The sequence below is a fragment of the Salvia splendens genome, chromosome 10, assembly GCF_004379255.2.
Source record: "Salvia splendens isolate huo1 chromosome 10, SspV2, whole genome shotgun sequence".
Lineage (NCBI taxonomy): Eukaryota > Viridiplantae > Streptophyta > Magnoliopsida > Lamiales > Lamiaceae > Salvia > Salvia splendens.
The window spans coordinates 7,333,020-7,348,720 of NC_056041.1; the positions used below are offsets into that span (position 1 = coordinate 7,333,020).

Consider the following 15,701-nt stretch of genomic DNA (forward strand, 5'->3'; position numbering starts at 1 on the left):
GAATAATTTTTAAAAATTATTAAAAATATCTCAGACTATTTATAGGGCGTAGTATTATAAAATCGTATCGGAGGGGCAGCCTTATTCCATTATGTTAGTCAAATCTAAGTAATCTAACATACGTTAGTGTCTTGATAAGGAAATATCCATAGACTTGATTATGTCAGTGTGAGTAGAAAAAGTAAAAATCACCTTGTGGTCCTTGTCAATTATTTATTAAAAAATAAAACAGGAATCAAACAATATGGAGATTCTTCGTAACCAAATATTTGCCACACCCACCAATTCCACTAGATCTTCCAGTCACGGTTCCAAGAGCCAGTGGGATTACGAGACACGAATGCTTGTATATTTGTATTGGGGAACATTGGCGGACACAGTAAGGAGTGGGGAAGGGCCTAAGCCCTTCCCAATTCATTTTTATTAGAATTTTCTACTTTAAATTTTTAATTTTTTCGAAAATACGTAATTAGCCCTTCCCAAATTAATGATGCTATATACTAAATAACTAAAAGTTGAATGTAAAAAAGGGCTGAACTTAAATTTTGTAGAAGAGTAACAATGACTCCTCTCTTATACTATTTTGGAAAGAAAAAGACGTATTTGGGGAAGAAGACAAACTAAAAGATAAAATATTAAATAATAATATTATATTAAGTGTATGGAGATTTGTTCTCACTCTAATTTTCACTTTTCTCTTCTTTCTTATATTCTTTCTCATTCAATTATGGCAAAATTATAAATATGAATTGATATCTTTTGGTTAGATACAAGTTTGGACTTGTTTTATGTAAGTATAAAATATTTATGTATTCTTAAAATACTAATGTGATTGCAATTTTTTACATAATTTTTTTCATATGTAAATCAACATAAATAGAATTTGTTTTAGGTAGTATAATATACTAGTATTATTTTTATAATATTATTTTTTTTAAACTCATTTTTTTTGTTTTTCAAATTTTTAATATATGAACGAACCAAAAAAATTAAATTAGCCAAAATTTTAAACATGGACCGAAAAACTGGAAAAAATGAACTTAATTTTAAATTTTGGTTGGTTGATTCAGATCAAATATCCATTTTTCGGTTGTTTTGCTCATCTCTAAGTTCAGCCACCACTAGGAAAATTTTCTGTGTCCACCACTGTTGTGGACGACCCTAGTTTAAAAAAAAATTGTTTGTAACTTCTTATAATCAAAATGAAATAATTTAGATTTTTTTTTCACATCCATGCAAGTATATTGCTAAATTTAGCCAAATCAATAGAAAATCTGTTTGAGGTTGGATCTACATTAAAAGGTAACTATACTTTATAAACTTCTATTTACTTATTTGCTGTTTTTAGTGTTGCACTTTGTTTGAGGTTTAGATCTACTGCTTAAATATTCATATCTGTGGAAGCCGGAGAGAGAGAGAGAGAGATTGGGCCTAAGTGAGAATTGTTTAAAGGCCCATTAGCATCAATATGGGGCTCTATATTAAAGAGAATTTTTAATATAGTAGTAGTATTTTTTAGTTTAACTATTTAATCTGTTTAAAAAACTATAAAAAATCCACTCATCAAATGTTAAAGCTCAGGAAAACAATGTAACCTACGTGATTTGGGTATTGAAGGAAAGAAGTTGTTGTAAGAGTTCAAAAGTTGGAAGGTAGATGTAACAACTGATTCATTGAAAACTACTCCTAATAAAGGGCTTTATAATTAAGTTATTTGAAACTAACGTTTATTAAGGGTATGTTAGTACATCTACACACAAGAGTATTTCCATATTTCTTTTTATGTCTGATAGCTTCATTAGTTTATTTACTGACCAATTTTAAAAACATAGTTATACCAACAAATTATTGATCTCCAACCGTGAGGATTTTTCACCGGCATATTTTGCAGGAGAAATGAACTCCGTCCCGGTCCGGTATAGTAAAAACTGAATGCGTCGTATTTGGTGCATGTAGTGCAGTTTTCTGCAGCAATTAGTCCAAGATATTGACTTACCTGCAAAGACCCGTAACAGTGTCAATGCAAACAAATTGAATTGGCCAACGTCATTAATTGTGTTAGACTAATTTAACTCTAAACAATTAAGATCAATAGGACCATTCATAATTCATTAATGCATTGAACAATTCAACTCAAATCAACTCATACAAGAAAGACATCATTATTATTTTTTGATATACTCTACTAACTCTGTAGCAACTTGAGTTTCTTGGAAACAACAAACAAACGTCAACTCCCAATTCAATCTATAAAGTTGTAATTTACTCAGCTTTTCCTGCTGGAAGATGATGGAAGTGGAAACCAGAGTCCATTTTGGAGACATGAAGTACTTCAATTCTCAACATGTATGTCTCTCCTAATTTTTGGTATTGTCATTTTGTACTAATTTTTATTATGACTGTTTTTTTGGTTGTTGAGTGATTTAATGTAATGATATAGGCTGATGAGAGATCTGCAGAAGAGGAGGCTATAGATGATTGGATTCAAATCTCTCCCCCAAAAAGTGCAAAGTGGTGGTTTTCAGCCGTTCATAATGTTACAGCTATGGTTGGTGCTGGAGTCCTTGGTTTTCCTTATGCCATGTCTGAATTAGGATGGTACTATAACACAAATCAACTTTATTTATAAAAATAATTAAATCCTTAAAGTAATTAAAAACTAAATGATGTTATTAGGGGGCCAGGAGTGACAGCCATGGTGCTATCTTGGGTGATAACACTCTACACTTTGTGGCAAATGGTGGAGATGCATGAAATGGTTCCAGGGAGGCGTTTCGACCGCTACCATGAGCTCGGGCAGCATGCGTTTGGGGAGAAGCTCGGGCTGTGGATCATGGTGCCTCAGCAGCTCATAGTTGGAGTTGGGGTCGACATAGTTTACATGATCACTGGAGGGAGATCTCTCTGTAAATTCCATGATCTGGTTTGCAGAAATAATTGCAACAAGATTAATTTTACTTATTTTATCATGATTTTCGGGTCAGTCCACTTTGCGTTCTCCCAGCTCCCGGACATCAATTCAATCTCCGGCGTCTCCCTCGCTGCAGCAGTCATGTCCTTGAGGTATACTGAATAATTACTCCTACATATTGTAAATTGGATAGTACTAGTAATGTTTTTACTCATGTTTTTTTTTGTTTGTTAGTTACTCTACAATAGCATGGGGAGGTTCGTTGGTCGAGGAGCGGAAGGAGGAGGTGGAGTATGGGTACAAAGCCGGTAGCCCGGGTGGTACGATCATATCCTTCTTCTGCGCGTTGGGAAATGTCGCTTTCGCCTACGGAGGTCACAATGTAGTGTTGGAGATTCAGTCAACGATGCCATCCACACCGTCAAAGCCTTCCAAGAAACCTATGTGGAAAGGAGTGTTGGTGGCTTATATCGTCGTGGCCCTTTGTTACTTCCCGGTCGCCATCGTTGGATATTGGAGGTTTGGCAATGGCGCCGGTGATAACATCCTCGTCACGCTACACGAACCTGTTTGGCTCATCGCCATGGCTAACATGTTCGTCGTCGTCCATCTCATTGGCGGCTATCAGGTCCATTTGAGATTTTTTTACTATCTTCTTGCTCCTATTATATGTGGCTCTAATAATTTGTCTTGTCTCATATATATAAGTAAATGTGATGGTGGCAGTTTGTTATTATTATATCACTAAAAAATATCTAAATTGTGTGTTCTTATTATATTTTTTTTATTTATATTCTCCACCAAACAGTTATGTATTTTATCATTTAAGTGGTGCAGATCTATGCCATGCCAATTTTTGACCTGATTGAAATGGTTCTAGTGAAGAAACTAAAATTCAAGGCAAGTTGGTATCTACGTTTTATTGCAAGGAATACGTATGTGGGTATGTGAGACTTATATATTTAAAGAAAATAATAGTTATGATATATATATATATAAACCCTATATATATATATATATATATGTTGATGAGTTGTTAATTTTTGAGTTCAGCGTTTACTATGTGTATTGCCATGACGTTCCCTTTCTTTGGTGGGCTACTTGGATTTTTTGGTGGATTTGCATTTGCGCCAACCACATACTTTGTAAGCAATTTTTAATCTACTGTCTTTAACATTTAATTACGTACAACTTTGTTAAACTAATTTGGATCGTAGAAAATTTTAATTTGATCCCTTTTTCAGCTTCCATGTATCATTTGGCTTGTAGTGAAGAAACCAAGAAAGTTCAGCCTCTCTTGGTTCATTAATTGGGTACGTACAATTTCAAGGTGTTATAGTAGTTTTTATATATATATATATATAATTTAATTAAGGTTAATGATTTGTGTGTGTGAATCAGGTTTGCATAGTGCTTGGTGTGGTTTTGATGGTGGTTGCTGGGATTGGAGGGCTAAGAGAGATCATAGTGAATGCACATGGCTACAAGTTCTACTCTGGAAATAATTCATCAAGCTGTGCTAGCACATTTAACAAATTAAGATATCTTGCATGATAGCCTATTTTTACATTTACTTTTGTTAATCATTTGTGTGTAATTAAACGTAAATTGATATTTGTGAAAGAGGGAACTATAGAAACAAAGTCTAGCAAATGAGGTTGCAAATTTCCGATACCCCGTTATGAAAATATCACTGGAAATATTTGAATAAAGACATAATCTCATTTGAATTTATTTTTTAATTTTGTTTATTTTAGAGCTATTTTTGTCCATCTATCATAAGTATGATCTATATTAATGTAATTTGATATGGTATATTTTTAATCATGAAGATGATATTTTTTATGTAATATAACTGTACATTTAATAATTATGATAAGGCTGTACATATATACTATTTCATTAAAATTGAATTATTGTAAATACCTGTTGTGCCAATCAAATGAAAGTTGACCCTAACGGGAATATTAGCAAATTATTGATTATCATAAAATTCCACCTAAACAGGGTTTGACATGGATTATTTAAAGAATACTCCAACTTATCCATTTCCTTTATCTAACATATATAGATGATAAATTAAGTAAAATTTGACAAAAGGAATAACTAATGAAGACTCTTATTTAGCTCTTTGACTTATAACTGTGGCTATAACTATAAATTATTTCAAATTTTCTGGAAGAACTTATTCAACTTCATTCATAATGCTGTACTGTATACGCAATATTTCGCGAAATATTTTGAAATTTAATTAATTAAAGTGAAGTACAGCTGGATAATCATTAATTACGAGGAGCTATACTATAAAATGACTTGAAGATAAGTTGGTACGACAGTGTATATACTAATACTTTAATATAATTAGTTTAATCTAGCAAGTTATGTTCGTGCAAGCAACATGAAAGACTACTGATTAAATATAGAAACTATTCAATATAAATGATCGAATCACAAATTACAATATGCCCAGCTAGAAGCTTCGATTTTCTTTATTATAAAAATTTGCATTTTTTAATTTCTTGGTGTCTAGTCCTTTTTTGAGAAATTTTGATTTAAATAAATTGAGAATACATGCATTTCAAAGTACAAGTGTTATTCCCTTTTAAATGAAAACTTTCAACGATTGTTTCGCAAATCCAACCAATTAATAGTACAAACGACAACTCGAATTTAAACCTTCACAATCATTCATCAAGTCGACCTAATTACGGATGTTTAGCTGAGCTTATATTTAAGCTCCTTAAAATAGTACTACTATCTTTTAAATTTAAAATCAATTTTTTAGAAGGAAAATGATTTAGAGACATAATGGCAATGCCATAATGGGATTTAAATGGTAATTTTATTTTACATTTAATTTAATGTTATGTTTGGATTTTGTAAATATACTTTCCTACCCCTACATTAACGTTACATTCATTTCAATTAAGGCTGGTTGAATTTGCTTAAATGAATGTCTAACATCTAATTCTATTTCATTGTTTTTCTTCTTATTCAATTATTCCATCAACAAATTTAGTTTTCTCTTAATTACTAAATTCTAGTTTTTCTATAACAATAAAAAAACTCACTATATTATTTTATTAAACCATTCAAATTTCAATAGCAAAAGTGTTTATTTTTTCTTATTTATTTTGCATATTAAGACAAGGATTTTATTGTTACAATATTGATAAAATGTTTTAGAGCATTTAACCAAAAAATAAACTACGAAAGAATAACAATAAAGATAAAGAAAAAACTAAAAGTTGAAGTGTAAAATGATTAAATAAAAAATAGATAGTAGTTTTTATCTGCATGAAGTTTTGTTCACAAGAATTGTATTTTTTTTTATTAATTTGAACAGTTAACTTTTTTTTATTAAAACACTAACTTTATTAAAAAAAAGAGAACATTTTTAGCAAAACAAAAGTAACTTTGTTTCACAACTTTTATTAACAAAATTAATACTTACTTTTTGCTCCTTAGAACAAAATTATTTATCTATAAGAATAATAACTTTTATTTACAAAATAGTAGTACTAACTTTTATTTGCAATAAAAATAACTTTTGTTCACAAAACATTAACTTTTATCCCCAAAAATAATACTCCTAATCTTTATTCAATGATGAAATGCAATTGAGTAAGTAAAAGCTTCCTGTCTATTCAATAAGTCAAAGAGTTTGAGTCATCACATGTAAAATAGAAAACCATTATTGATCCTTTAAAAATAATAAATTTTATTGATTATAATAATATAATTTTATTCATAAAAGCAATAACTATTCTTGAAAATAACAATAGTACTACTATTTATTTTTTAAGATAATAAATTTTGTTAATAGAAAGAATAACTTTTATTAAAATTATATTAATAACTTCTATTCACAAGATTTATAAATTTTATTAATAAACTAGTAACTTTTATTGTAAGAACAATCATTTTCAATTTTATATATTTTTTAAAATTATATGAAAATTTTCTAATAAAATTAAATAGTAGTATATACAAAAATACTCTAACTAAAACTATAAATACTCTAATTACAAATTTAAGTACTTTGATTAAAACCATGAATACAATAAATATGAGCATAATAAGCATGTTTTAATTGAATTATGGCTAAATGACATAAGGGTTATATTGTCCATATTGAAATTAACTTTATGGCAAAATGACATAGGGGTATAATGGCATAGAGACATTATGTCTCTAACTCACTACCCTTTTTAGAATTATCTGCCAAAAGCCGTAAACAATTTACTTATAAATTAGTATGAAAATAACCTTCAAAAGTCCTCATTCCCCTCTCTTAGTAATGACAATAACTTCACCAACCTTATGTTATGTTTTTATTATCTCTAATTAACAATCGATTTACAAACACAGCCACATATGATACATAATTTATTATTCTTAAAATATCACATTTTTCTATGGATCATACTACAATTTTTAAGTATTTAACTATCCAATCACGCTTAAGGATCAAATATTTCTATATGCTAAAGTCAAAGAATTAAGTCGCAAAATTAGTTATTTAATGCTGTATTTCATGAAATGAAGGCTGTGATCAAAGCATTCTCCCTTGAGCTTCTGATCTAATTCTCCATTAATGGCAGCGCCTGAAGGGCCTAGTAGTAGTTATGTCAATATGTACTACGAAAATGTAAGTCTCGATTTCATTTATTATGTACTTATACACGAACTTTCAACATTTTTTTATATTTTTCTTCCAAACTTTTATTTTTGAAAGTAAAATGCACGAACTTTGGATATTTTCGTGATGGCAGGAGGATGAGAGATCTGTAGAAGAGAGGGCTATAGACGACTGGCTTCCAATCACTGCTTCAAGAACCGCCAAATGGTGGCATTCAGCTTTCCACAACGTCACCGCCGTCGTCGGCGCCGGCGTTCTCGGCCTCCCTTACGCCATGTCTCAGCTAGGATGGGGGCCAGGGATGGCAGCTCTGGTGCTGTCATGGATCATCACTCTCTACTCTCTGTGGCAGATGGTGGAGATGCACGAGATGGTGCCGGGAAAGCGGTTCGACCGATACCATGAGCTCGGGCAGCACGCCTTCGGGGAGAAGCTGGGGTTGTGGATCGTGGTGCCTCAGCAGCTCATCGTTGAAGTTGGCGTCGACATAGTTTACATGATCACTGGAGGCAAATCCCTCCAGAAATTCCACAATTTGGTTTGCTCTGACTGCAAACACATTAAGCTCACTTATTTCATCATGATCTTCGCCTCCGTCCACTTCGTCCTCTCCCAGCTCCCTAGCTTCAACTCCATCTCCGGCGTCTCCCTAGCCGCCGCAGTAATGTCGTTGAGGTTAGATTATACTAGTATTCATGAAGTTTGTGTTCGCTAATAATTATGGCGTGTGATAATGGGGCCAAAATTCACTGGAATCCGCTACTAATTCCGTTGGTAATTTTTCTAGTGGATATATATTCTGTTACAAATCCACTACTAATAGTGTTGGTAAAACGCATGTTGTTTGTAGTGTGATTTATTGAGGAGTCAGAATTACCATTTTATTGATACGACACAAAAACAGGTTTAAATAGTTTGACAAAAGTCATACTAATAATGTGAAAAGTAGTAATTTGGTAACTTTTGCTTTTTCAGTTACTCCACAATTGCGTGGGGTGCATCGGTTGACAAGGGGCGGCAGCCTGATGTGGAGTACGGGTACAAGTCTCATACAACGGGCGGGACTGTGTTCGACTTCTTCAGCGCGTTGGGGACGATCGTGTTCGCCTACGGTGGTCACAACATTGTGATGGAGATACAGGCCACTATGCCTTCTACACCGGAGAGGCCCTCCAAGGGACCTATGCTGAAGGGAGTCATTGTTGCCTACGTAGTCATCGCCTTGTGCTACCTCCCCGTTGCTCTTGTCGGTTACTACATCTTTGGTAATAATTTGGAGGACAACATTCTCCTCACTCTGCAAACACCCACCTGGCTCATTGCCATGGCTAACATGTTTGTCGTCGTTCATCTCATTGGGAGCTATCAGGTTAGTTTCATGTCTTTAAAAAGTTTATGATAATTCGATATCATGATTACGATTTGGATTGATTGATTTTATGCAGATATATGCAATGCCGGTTTTTGACATGATGGAATCCTTGCTTGTAAAGAAACTCATGTTTAGACCAACTTGGCATCTACGACTTATTACAAGGACTACTTATGTTGGTATGTATAAAAGTTACTACATGTTTTTACTTTTAATCTCCAAACCAAGTAAGTGTTTTGTGAGTTATTATGTTTTTTGATCGGCAGCTTTTACAATGTTTATTGCTATCACATTCCCTTTCTTCAACGGCCTGCTTGCATTTTTTGGAGGATTTGCGTTTGCGCCAACTACATACTTTGTAAGTACTAATTAGTACTACACATTTTTTGGATTGTTTACTTGCTTAAATAGAATGAAAGAGATGTTTAATAGAGAGAACTTGTGTATTATATGTGCAGCTTCCTTGTATCATATGGCTTATAATTTGCAAACCAAAGAAATTCAGTTTATCTTGGTTCGCGAATTGGGTAAGTTTTTTCAGTGTTAAATTAATACTATAGAGTATGTGTATGTTGAACTTAATCTGTGTGTTGTCTTAGCTAACTTATAACTTTGGGGTTGTGGCATTTCAGTTTTGCATAATCTTTGGAGTTAGTCTGACGATTGTTGGACCCATTGGAGGATTGAGAGAGATTATAACCAAAGCGAATACATATCGGTTCTACCAATAAACAGAGATATTTACATATACAAAGAATCTTTGTTAATGTTATATCTCATGTACTACATCGGTTTCCATTCTTGTTTCTCTAATCTAAATCAACTTTTTTCATCAAAAATACAGGTTTGGTGAGTTATGTTAGCTAGGACAATGTAAAAGTGTGAATATGTTGGATGCTTTGATAAAGAAAAGCTTATTTATTTGGGCAAACTTCGTAAAAATTAAAAACTCTATTTACCGGCCACATTCACCACACCAGTGTAAAAGTGCGCAATTTATTAACCAACAATTTAAAATTCATATGTGATATCCTCGATTTATTGGGCCCATTAAGGAAAGGCTTATATGAATATAGGCAACAACTCAAACTACTAATATGCCCATGAGCACGAATTAAGATTGCTTGGGGTAAAATTGGTAAATTTCCTAATAATGATAGATTTATTTTGTAGTTATCTCTTGTAATATTATTTAACTTGTTTATATAGTAGAACAAATTTTGTACTGATTTTAATATTCAACATGAATTTTAAGCTTGACGAGAATGTTCACAACAATTTATAATAATATTAAAATTTTCCACATGCTGTCAAATTTTCAGCCAAGTCGGAATCTATATTGGCTGAGCATGAACACGGTAGTACTATTTAATATGTAAGGATATTATTATATTGCATGGGTTTTATAATTATTGATTTTTTACATTTTTTTATAAAATAGTTGATTTTTAGGATTTTGCCATAACGTTGTGTTTAACTTTTTCAAATATGTTAAACTATTATTTTGTTAATTAATTTAAATATTTTCAAATATGTAATGCAAACTAAATTAAAAAATACAACGATTAACTAAAAACCGGCGAAGTTTGCATTCATTAAACAAAAGTTACACAATTCAAGTTGGCTAATCTACGCAATTCCCAACTTCCGGCGCAGCTCATCGATCAACCTCCGGAGATATTCGGCTTCGGCGGGGTCCGTACACTTCTTGAGGGCCTTGTGCGTCTGCAACAACGTCTTCGCCATCGATGCTGTTGCCAACTGCTCGTATTTGAATGTTTGATGTTTGTGCTTGGATTTGAATGTTTAAGGGGGCCTGGAGTGGCAGCCTTGATTCTGTCTTGGATCACCACTCTGTATTCGTTGTGGCAAATGGTGGAGATGCATGAGATTGTTCCTGGAAGACGCTTCGACAGGTACAACATTAGTTAAACTAAAAGAACTGTTTTATTGTGACTACAAATATATATAGTATAATATATGCATCTGCTTATGATATTGAATAGGTACCATGAGCTGGGGGGGCAGCATGCTTTTGGCCAGAAGCTTGGCTTGTGGATTGTTGTCCCTCCACAGCTAATATGTCTAGTCGGAGTAGACATCGTTTACATGATCACAGGAGGCCAACGCCTCGCCAAATTCCATCATTTAGTTTGTCAGGACTGTGATGGCATCAAACTTACCTACTTCATACTAATCTTCGCGTCTGTTCCCGACTTCGTACGTTGGTAATGAGCTTCAGCGCAGCTGTTATTTAATGTTTATATAGTAGTATCTGTTATTAAATATTTGTGATTTTTTCAGCTTTTACAATGTTTGTGGGAATTACTCTGCCTTTCTTTGATGGGCTGCTTGGGTTTCTTGGAGGCTTTGGATTTGCACCAAACACATACTTTGTAAGAAACCAAATCCCTCATTGCATTCTTGTAAGGAGAAAAGCAATGAGTTTGATATGTTTGCACTGTTGCAGCTGCCATGTGTCATATGCCTTGTTATATGAGATTCAGCTTGTCTTGGTTTGCAAATTGGGTAACAGTTTTATTCTTCTTTTTCTTCTTCTACTTGGAGATGGTATCTGAATGTTTTGACTTGGCTTGTGGATTATCAGTTTTGCATAATCTTTGGAGTTGTTTTGATGATTTTGGGAGCCATTGGAGGGAGGGCTAAGGCAGATCATACTCCATGCCAAAACCTATAAATTGTACGCCTAAAGCATGGATGATTAGTTACTCAAGTATAGATTACAAAATCATTTCATATTCGAATTGTAATCACAATTAGAATGGATCCATCTTTATATTGAAAGCAATTCAAATAAAAACATTGTAAATTTGTAAATGATCATTACCATGAGATCATTGTCGATCTACATCTCAATCGAAGAGAGGTTGACGCCTCAAGGTATATATATAGTATGGTGTATGAAAATTATTTATGTTTTCTTATTATTATCTATATAAATTTTGTTTTATTTGTATATAAATTTTGTATTTTAATAAAATTAGAATTTTCGGTTATTTGCATATAAAATTATTTAAGATACATAAATATAGAAAATTATATGACAATTTTTTTTAAAGTACGAAATGAAACTCATAAATATTGATTAGTGAAGAAAATGTTATTAATAGTGTAAGTGAACGAAAATTAGTGGAGTAAAAACGAAAGGTTTTTTTTTTTTGAGTAAAAACGAAAGATTACATTAGTTTATGTTGCTGTAAAATTTATAGTACTGGCACAAAAATTAGTTTTATTTTTTTCAATCAATAAAATTAGTGACTTATTTATTTAAGAAAAATAATCCGTCATTTTTTCATTTTAATTTATTCCTCCATCTGTCCACGAAAAATATAGCACATTTGTCATTTTTGGTTGTCCACAAAAAATAGAGCATATGTAGAAAAGGAAAGTTTTCAACAACTTCTCTATTACTTTTTCTACTTCTCTCTTACTTTTTTCTCTCCCTCTTACTAATAATATGGACTCTACGTTCCATTAACACTACTTATCTCTTTTTTTTTTTCCTTCTCTCTTACTTTAACAATTTCACATTAAAACTCGTGTCATTCAAAATATATTCTATTTTTCGTGGATAGAGGGACCAGTTATTATGCATTTAAAACTCAGTGGTACTGTATTTTCTTTCTAATATCACTAGTCATATTCTTAGTCACACACAAATTTAGAGTTCATCACTTGTTTAAAAATAAAAAGGGTTTTAACTTGAAATACTAAATTAATTCTCACCAAAATCACAGCTACCCCAAATCTGAATGACGCGATTCTAGCATATGATCAAATCCGCCATTTCTGTTCGAGTAATCTGCTTCAACAGCTGCAGCAAATTCCGTTAGGGTTGTGGAAATGGCAGCCCTAATCTACCAGATCTTCTCATCGGCGGCGCTGCTGACGCAGGGGCTCTACCACCTCATCTCCACCACCAGAAACCACCTCAAATTCCCCGCCGATTACGTCGCTAAACCCTACCATCCTCTCCCCTTCAATTCCCCCTCCGCTTCCCACCACCACCACCACCACTGGTGGCGGCATCTGCAGCTCTACCTCACCATCCTCTGCCTCCTCATCGCAATCATCCATCAGCTCCTCGTCTCCTCCGACTCCGATCCCCTCGTCAAAGGCCGCACCGCCGTCCACCTCTTCACCTCCCTCCAATCCGCCGCCTTGCTCTTCGCCTTCCTCCTCCTCGCCGTCGCCCTCCTCCTCTCCGACGCCACGTCTCTCCTCCCTCTCCCGCTGGATCTCTTCTTCGCCGTCGCCTCCACGCTCTTCTTCCTCCAATACTCCCTCCTGTCGTCCTCCGCTGCCGTGCAGACCTCCGATCTCCAGGCCAAATGCGCCTCCACCTCCGCTCGCATCTCCGTGCTCTCTTCCGTTTTGTGCCTGGCCCTCGCCTGCCAGCCGAAACTCTACGTGGCGGATGCCGCCCTGGGCGTTTCCTTCTGCTTGCAGGGGCTATGGGCGCTGCAGACAGGGCTCTCGCTCTACGTCGACGCCTTCATCCCGGAGGGCTGCCACAAACTGCTGGATGTGGTGAGCGGCGTCGATGGATCGACCAAGTGCGATTTGGATGACTCCAAGCTGAGAGCGGCCTCCATTCTCGACCTCATGTTTGTCCTTCACGTCGTTTTGGTGCTTGTTATCTTCCTGGTAGTCTACAGTGTTATTGCAAAGACACTGGGCGTCCGTGCCAGGTTTGGATCGTATGAAGCATTGTCAAATACCTCTGTGGATGCGAATCACATCCAATTGAAAGCTATGAGCGGCACCCAGGCGTAGTCAATTCAGGTACCAATGCTCTCTCTTCTCTTTCCCCCTTGATTTCGTGAGTACTACGGATTGCAGATGGGAAATTGAGCATCTGCTGTGGTGTGAGGTTGTAATTGATTCTTGATGAAAAGTTAGCATCCAGTAGATAACAAGCCCCTTGATTTTGTTGGCATTAAGTGCTCGACCCTCCCATTTTTATTTCTGCTAAATGTTTTGTGGTTGCTCCCAATTTGCTCAATGATGGTGTGTCGCATGGTAGTTAGACATCGTCTGTTTGAAGATTGCATCTACAGTGGGCTATGGTTCTTTACCCTAAAGCTCGTATAGTACTCTACTCCTAATTAGTGATTATATACTCGGCTTACCTGTCCATGCTTGTTTCCCTGACCTCCTTGCCTTGCCTTATAAGTTATTACTACTACGTTAGCTTTGGAGTCCAATATGAGAGTGACAGATCACGAAAGGAGAATGATCTTTCTATCTTAATTATGTAAAGTATGAACACTGCCTTTAGAATGTGTTGCATTTGGCTCCTAATGTAAGTAAGACCAAACCTTGTATAGATATCTTAGAGGGATCCTATATGTAAAAGATCAATAGTTGGTTACAATCACTTAGGAGCACTTTATCGCTTGGGGTCCTATGGAATTTAATGATCTAAACTAAGCATCAACTTATATTTGACCAGTTCAGTTTAATTTTTTTCTCCCAATTGCATATTTAGTCCTTATTTTTGTTCCTTGTTGTGTGGCTTGCAACCAAGCAAGTGAGGGAAGGACTCTGGTGAAGAAATACAGAAGTGGTGCAAATGTCGTATGCCTTCCTTGTTTTGAATGCATAATCCTTTTGAATTCTTCTTGACCTGGATGATTATTTGATAAATCAGACCTGTCCATGCAAGATGGCCAATGATACAGGAGACTAGCCAGAAAAGTCTGGTTTTGTTAAGTCACTTTAGTCACAGAGATGACGTCTCGTCGTTGGAATTTAGATATTAAACCCATAAAACCGATGATTATGTAAGGGGAAACTGTTTTTAGCTGTCAGATATCCATTGAGGGCAGTCATAAACTAGAGTAAACTTGGTAGAGCATAGGCAGCTACTGTTGTTAGTTAATGTCATTTAATTCTTAAATGTGGTATATAATGTCTTATTTGATTCCATGGCTGTTGGTTACGATTCTGTATACGCAATTCTAAACCTCTATCGTTATCATCCTGCTACATGATGATCTCTGGGAACACAAACAAACTTAAAAATGACTCTGCCTCTTTTATATGTTGTATTGGATGGTGTGGTGCATTGTGCTTGTAAATTAAGAATTTCATCTTCAATACATGTGGTGAATAATGCAGGTTTGGTCATGAAACAGATTGGTGAATTACGAACGATGCTTTTGGAGGAGCCAATTTCGTGTAATGTGTATGATTGAGAGAAGCTCTGTTACGGTGTTGTCTCCGAGGAATTCATTTTGTGCGTGTATAGTACAATTACATCATATTTGTTGATCATTTATGATGTTACTACTCATTCTCTGTCCAACAAGATTTTGAGTAAATGTACGTTTCTAACCCATAGTGAATTCCCAAAAATATCACACCCTTCAACAGTGTATAACTTTTTTGTTTCTGTATACCTAATTTTGACTGGAGTGGTACATGGGATATGGAAAATGTTTGAATCTATGCTGTTTTCTCTTGTTAAATTTAAAGGGAATAAAAGAAAGAAAAACTCTGCAATCAGATCATTGTGGAGAGTTCTTAAAACATACTCATAATTTCTGACATTGAAATGAAATCTATATATAATGATTTTTTTATGTTACTCATAGCTTGACTTAATATTTCCTTAGATCAACATTAGTTATGAACTAATGTGATGTGATGTATAAAATTATCTATACCAATACCATTTGTAAAAGAATGTGAAATGTATTCAGATTTGTAAGCAGAGAAAGAGTGTGTGTAAGCCAGAGCAATGAGCATAT

At 34.5% G+C, this 15,701-nt stretch overlaps 3 protein-coding genes across 6 annotated transcripts; all 3 read left to right on the top strand.

The window, feature by feature from the left end:
- Positions 1–2,148: 2,148 nt before the first annotated feature.
- On the top strand, positions 2,149–4,653 carry LOC121750901 (lysine histidine transporter 1-like). Of its 3 annotated transcripts, none has more exons than XM_042145560.1 (8): positions 2,149–2,346; positions 2,441–2,598; positions 2,677–3,063; positions 3,146–3,539; positions 3,749–3,854; positions 3,965–4,056; positions 4,156–4,224; positions 4,313–4,653. In XM_042145560.1, exons 1-8 carry the CDS (start codon positions 2,287–2,289, stop codon positions 4,463–4,465), a joined length of 1,419 nt encoding a protein of 472 aa, XP_042001494.1. In that variant the 5' UTR covers positions 2,149–2,286; the 3' UTR covers positions 4,466–4,653. The 3 variants fall into 3 exon arrangements, with proteins under 3 accessions (XP_042001494.1, XP_042001495.1, XP_042001496.1); XM_042145561.1 differs by having other exon boundaries at positions 2,210–2,346; positions 2,441–2,548; XM_042145562.1 differs by lacking the exon at positions 2,149–2,346 and having other exon boundaries at positions 2,457–2,598; positions 2,685–3,063.
- Positions 4,654–7,473: 2,820 nt separating this feature from the next.
- Positions 7,474–9,837, top strand: LOC121750908 (lysine histidine transporter 1-like). The gene is made up of 7 exons (XM_042145571.1): positions 7,474–7,562; positions 7,687–8,228; positions 8,529–8,922; positions 8,999–9,104; positions 9,192–9,283; positions 9,384–9,452; positions 9,558–9,837. Exons 1-7 carry the CDS (start codon positions 7,509–7,511, stop codon positions 9,654–9,656), a joined length of 1,356 nt encoding a protein of 451 aa, XP_042001505.1. The 5' UTR covers positions 7,474–7,508; the 3' UTR covers positions 9,657–9,837.
- A 2,737-nt stretch (positions 9,838–12,574) lies between these two features.
- On the top strand, positions 12,575–15,397 carry LOC121750950. 2 transcript variants are annotated; one of them, XM_042145630.1, is made up of 2 exons: positions 12,575–13,731; positions 15,087–15,397. In XM_042145630.1, exon 1 carries the CDS (start codon positions 12,790–12,792, stop codon positions 13,720–13,722), a length of 933 nt encoding a protein of 310 aa, XP_042001564.1. In that variant the 5' UTR covers positions 12,575–12,789; the 3' UTR covers positions 13,723–13,731; positions 15,087–15,397. The 2 variants fall into 2 exon arrangements, with proteins under 2 accessions (XP_042001564.1, XP_042001562.1); XM_042145628.1 differs by having other exon boundaries at positions 12,577–13,731; positions 15,070–15,397.
- Positions 15,398–15,701: the final 304 nt, after the last annotated feature.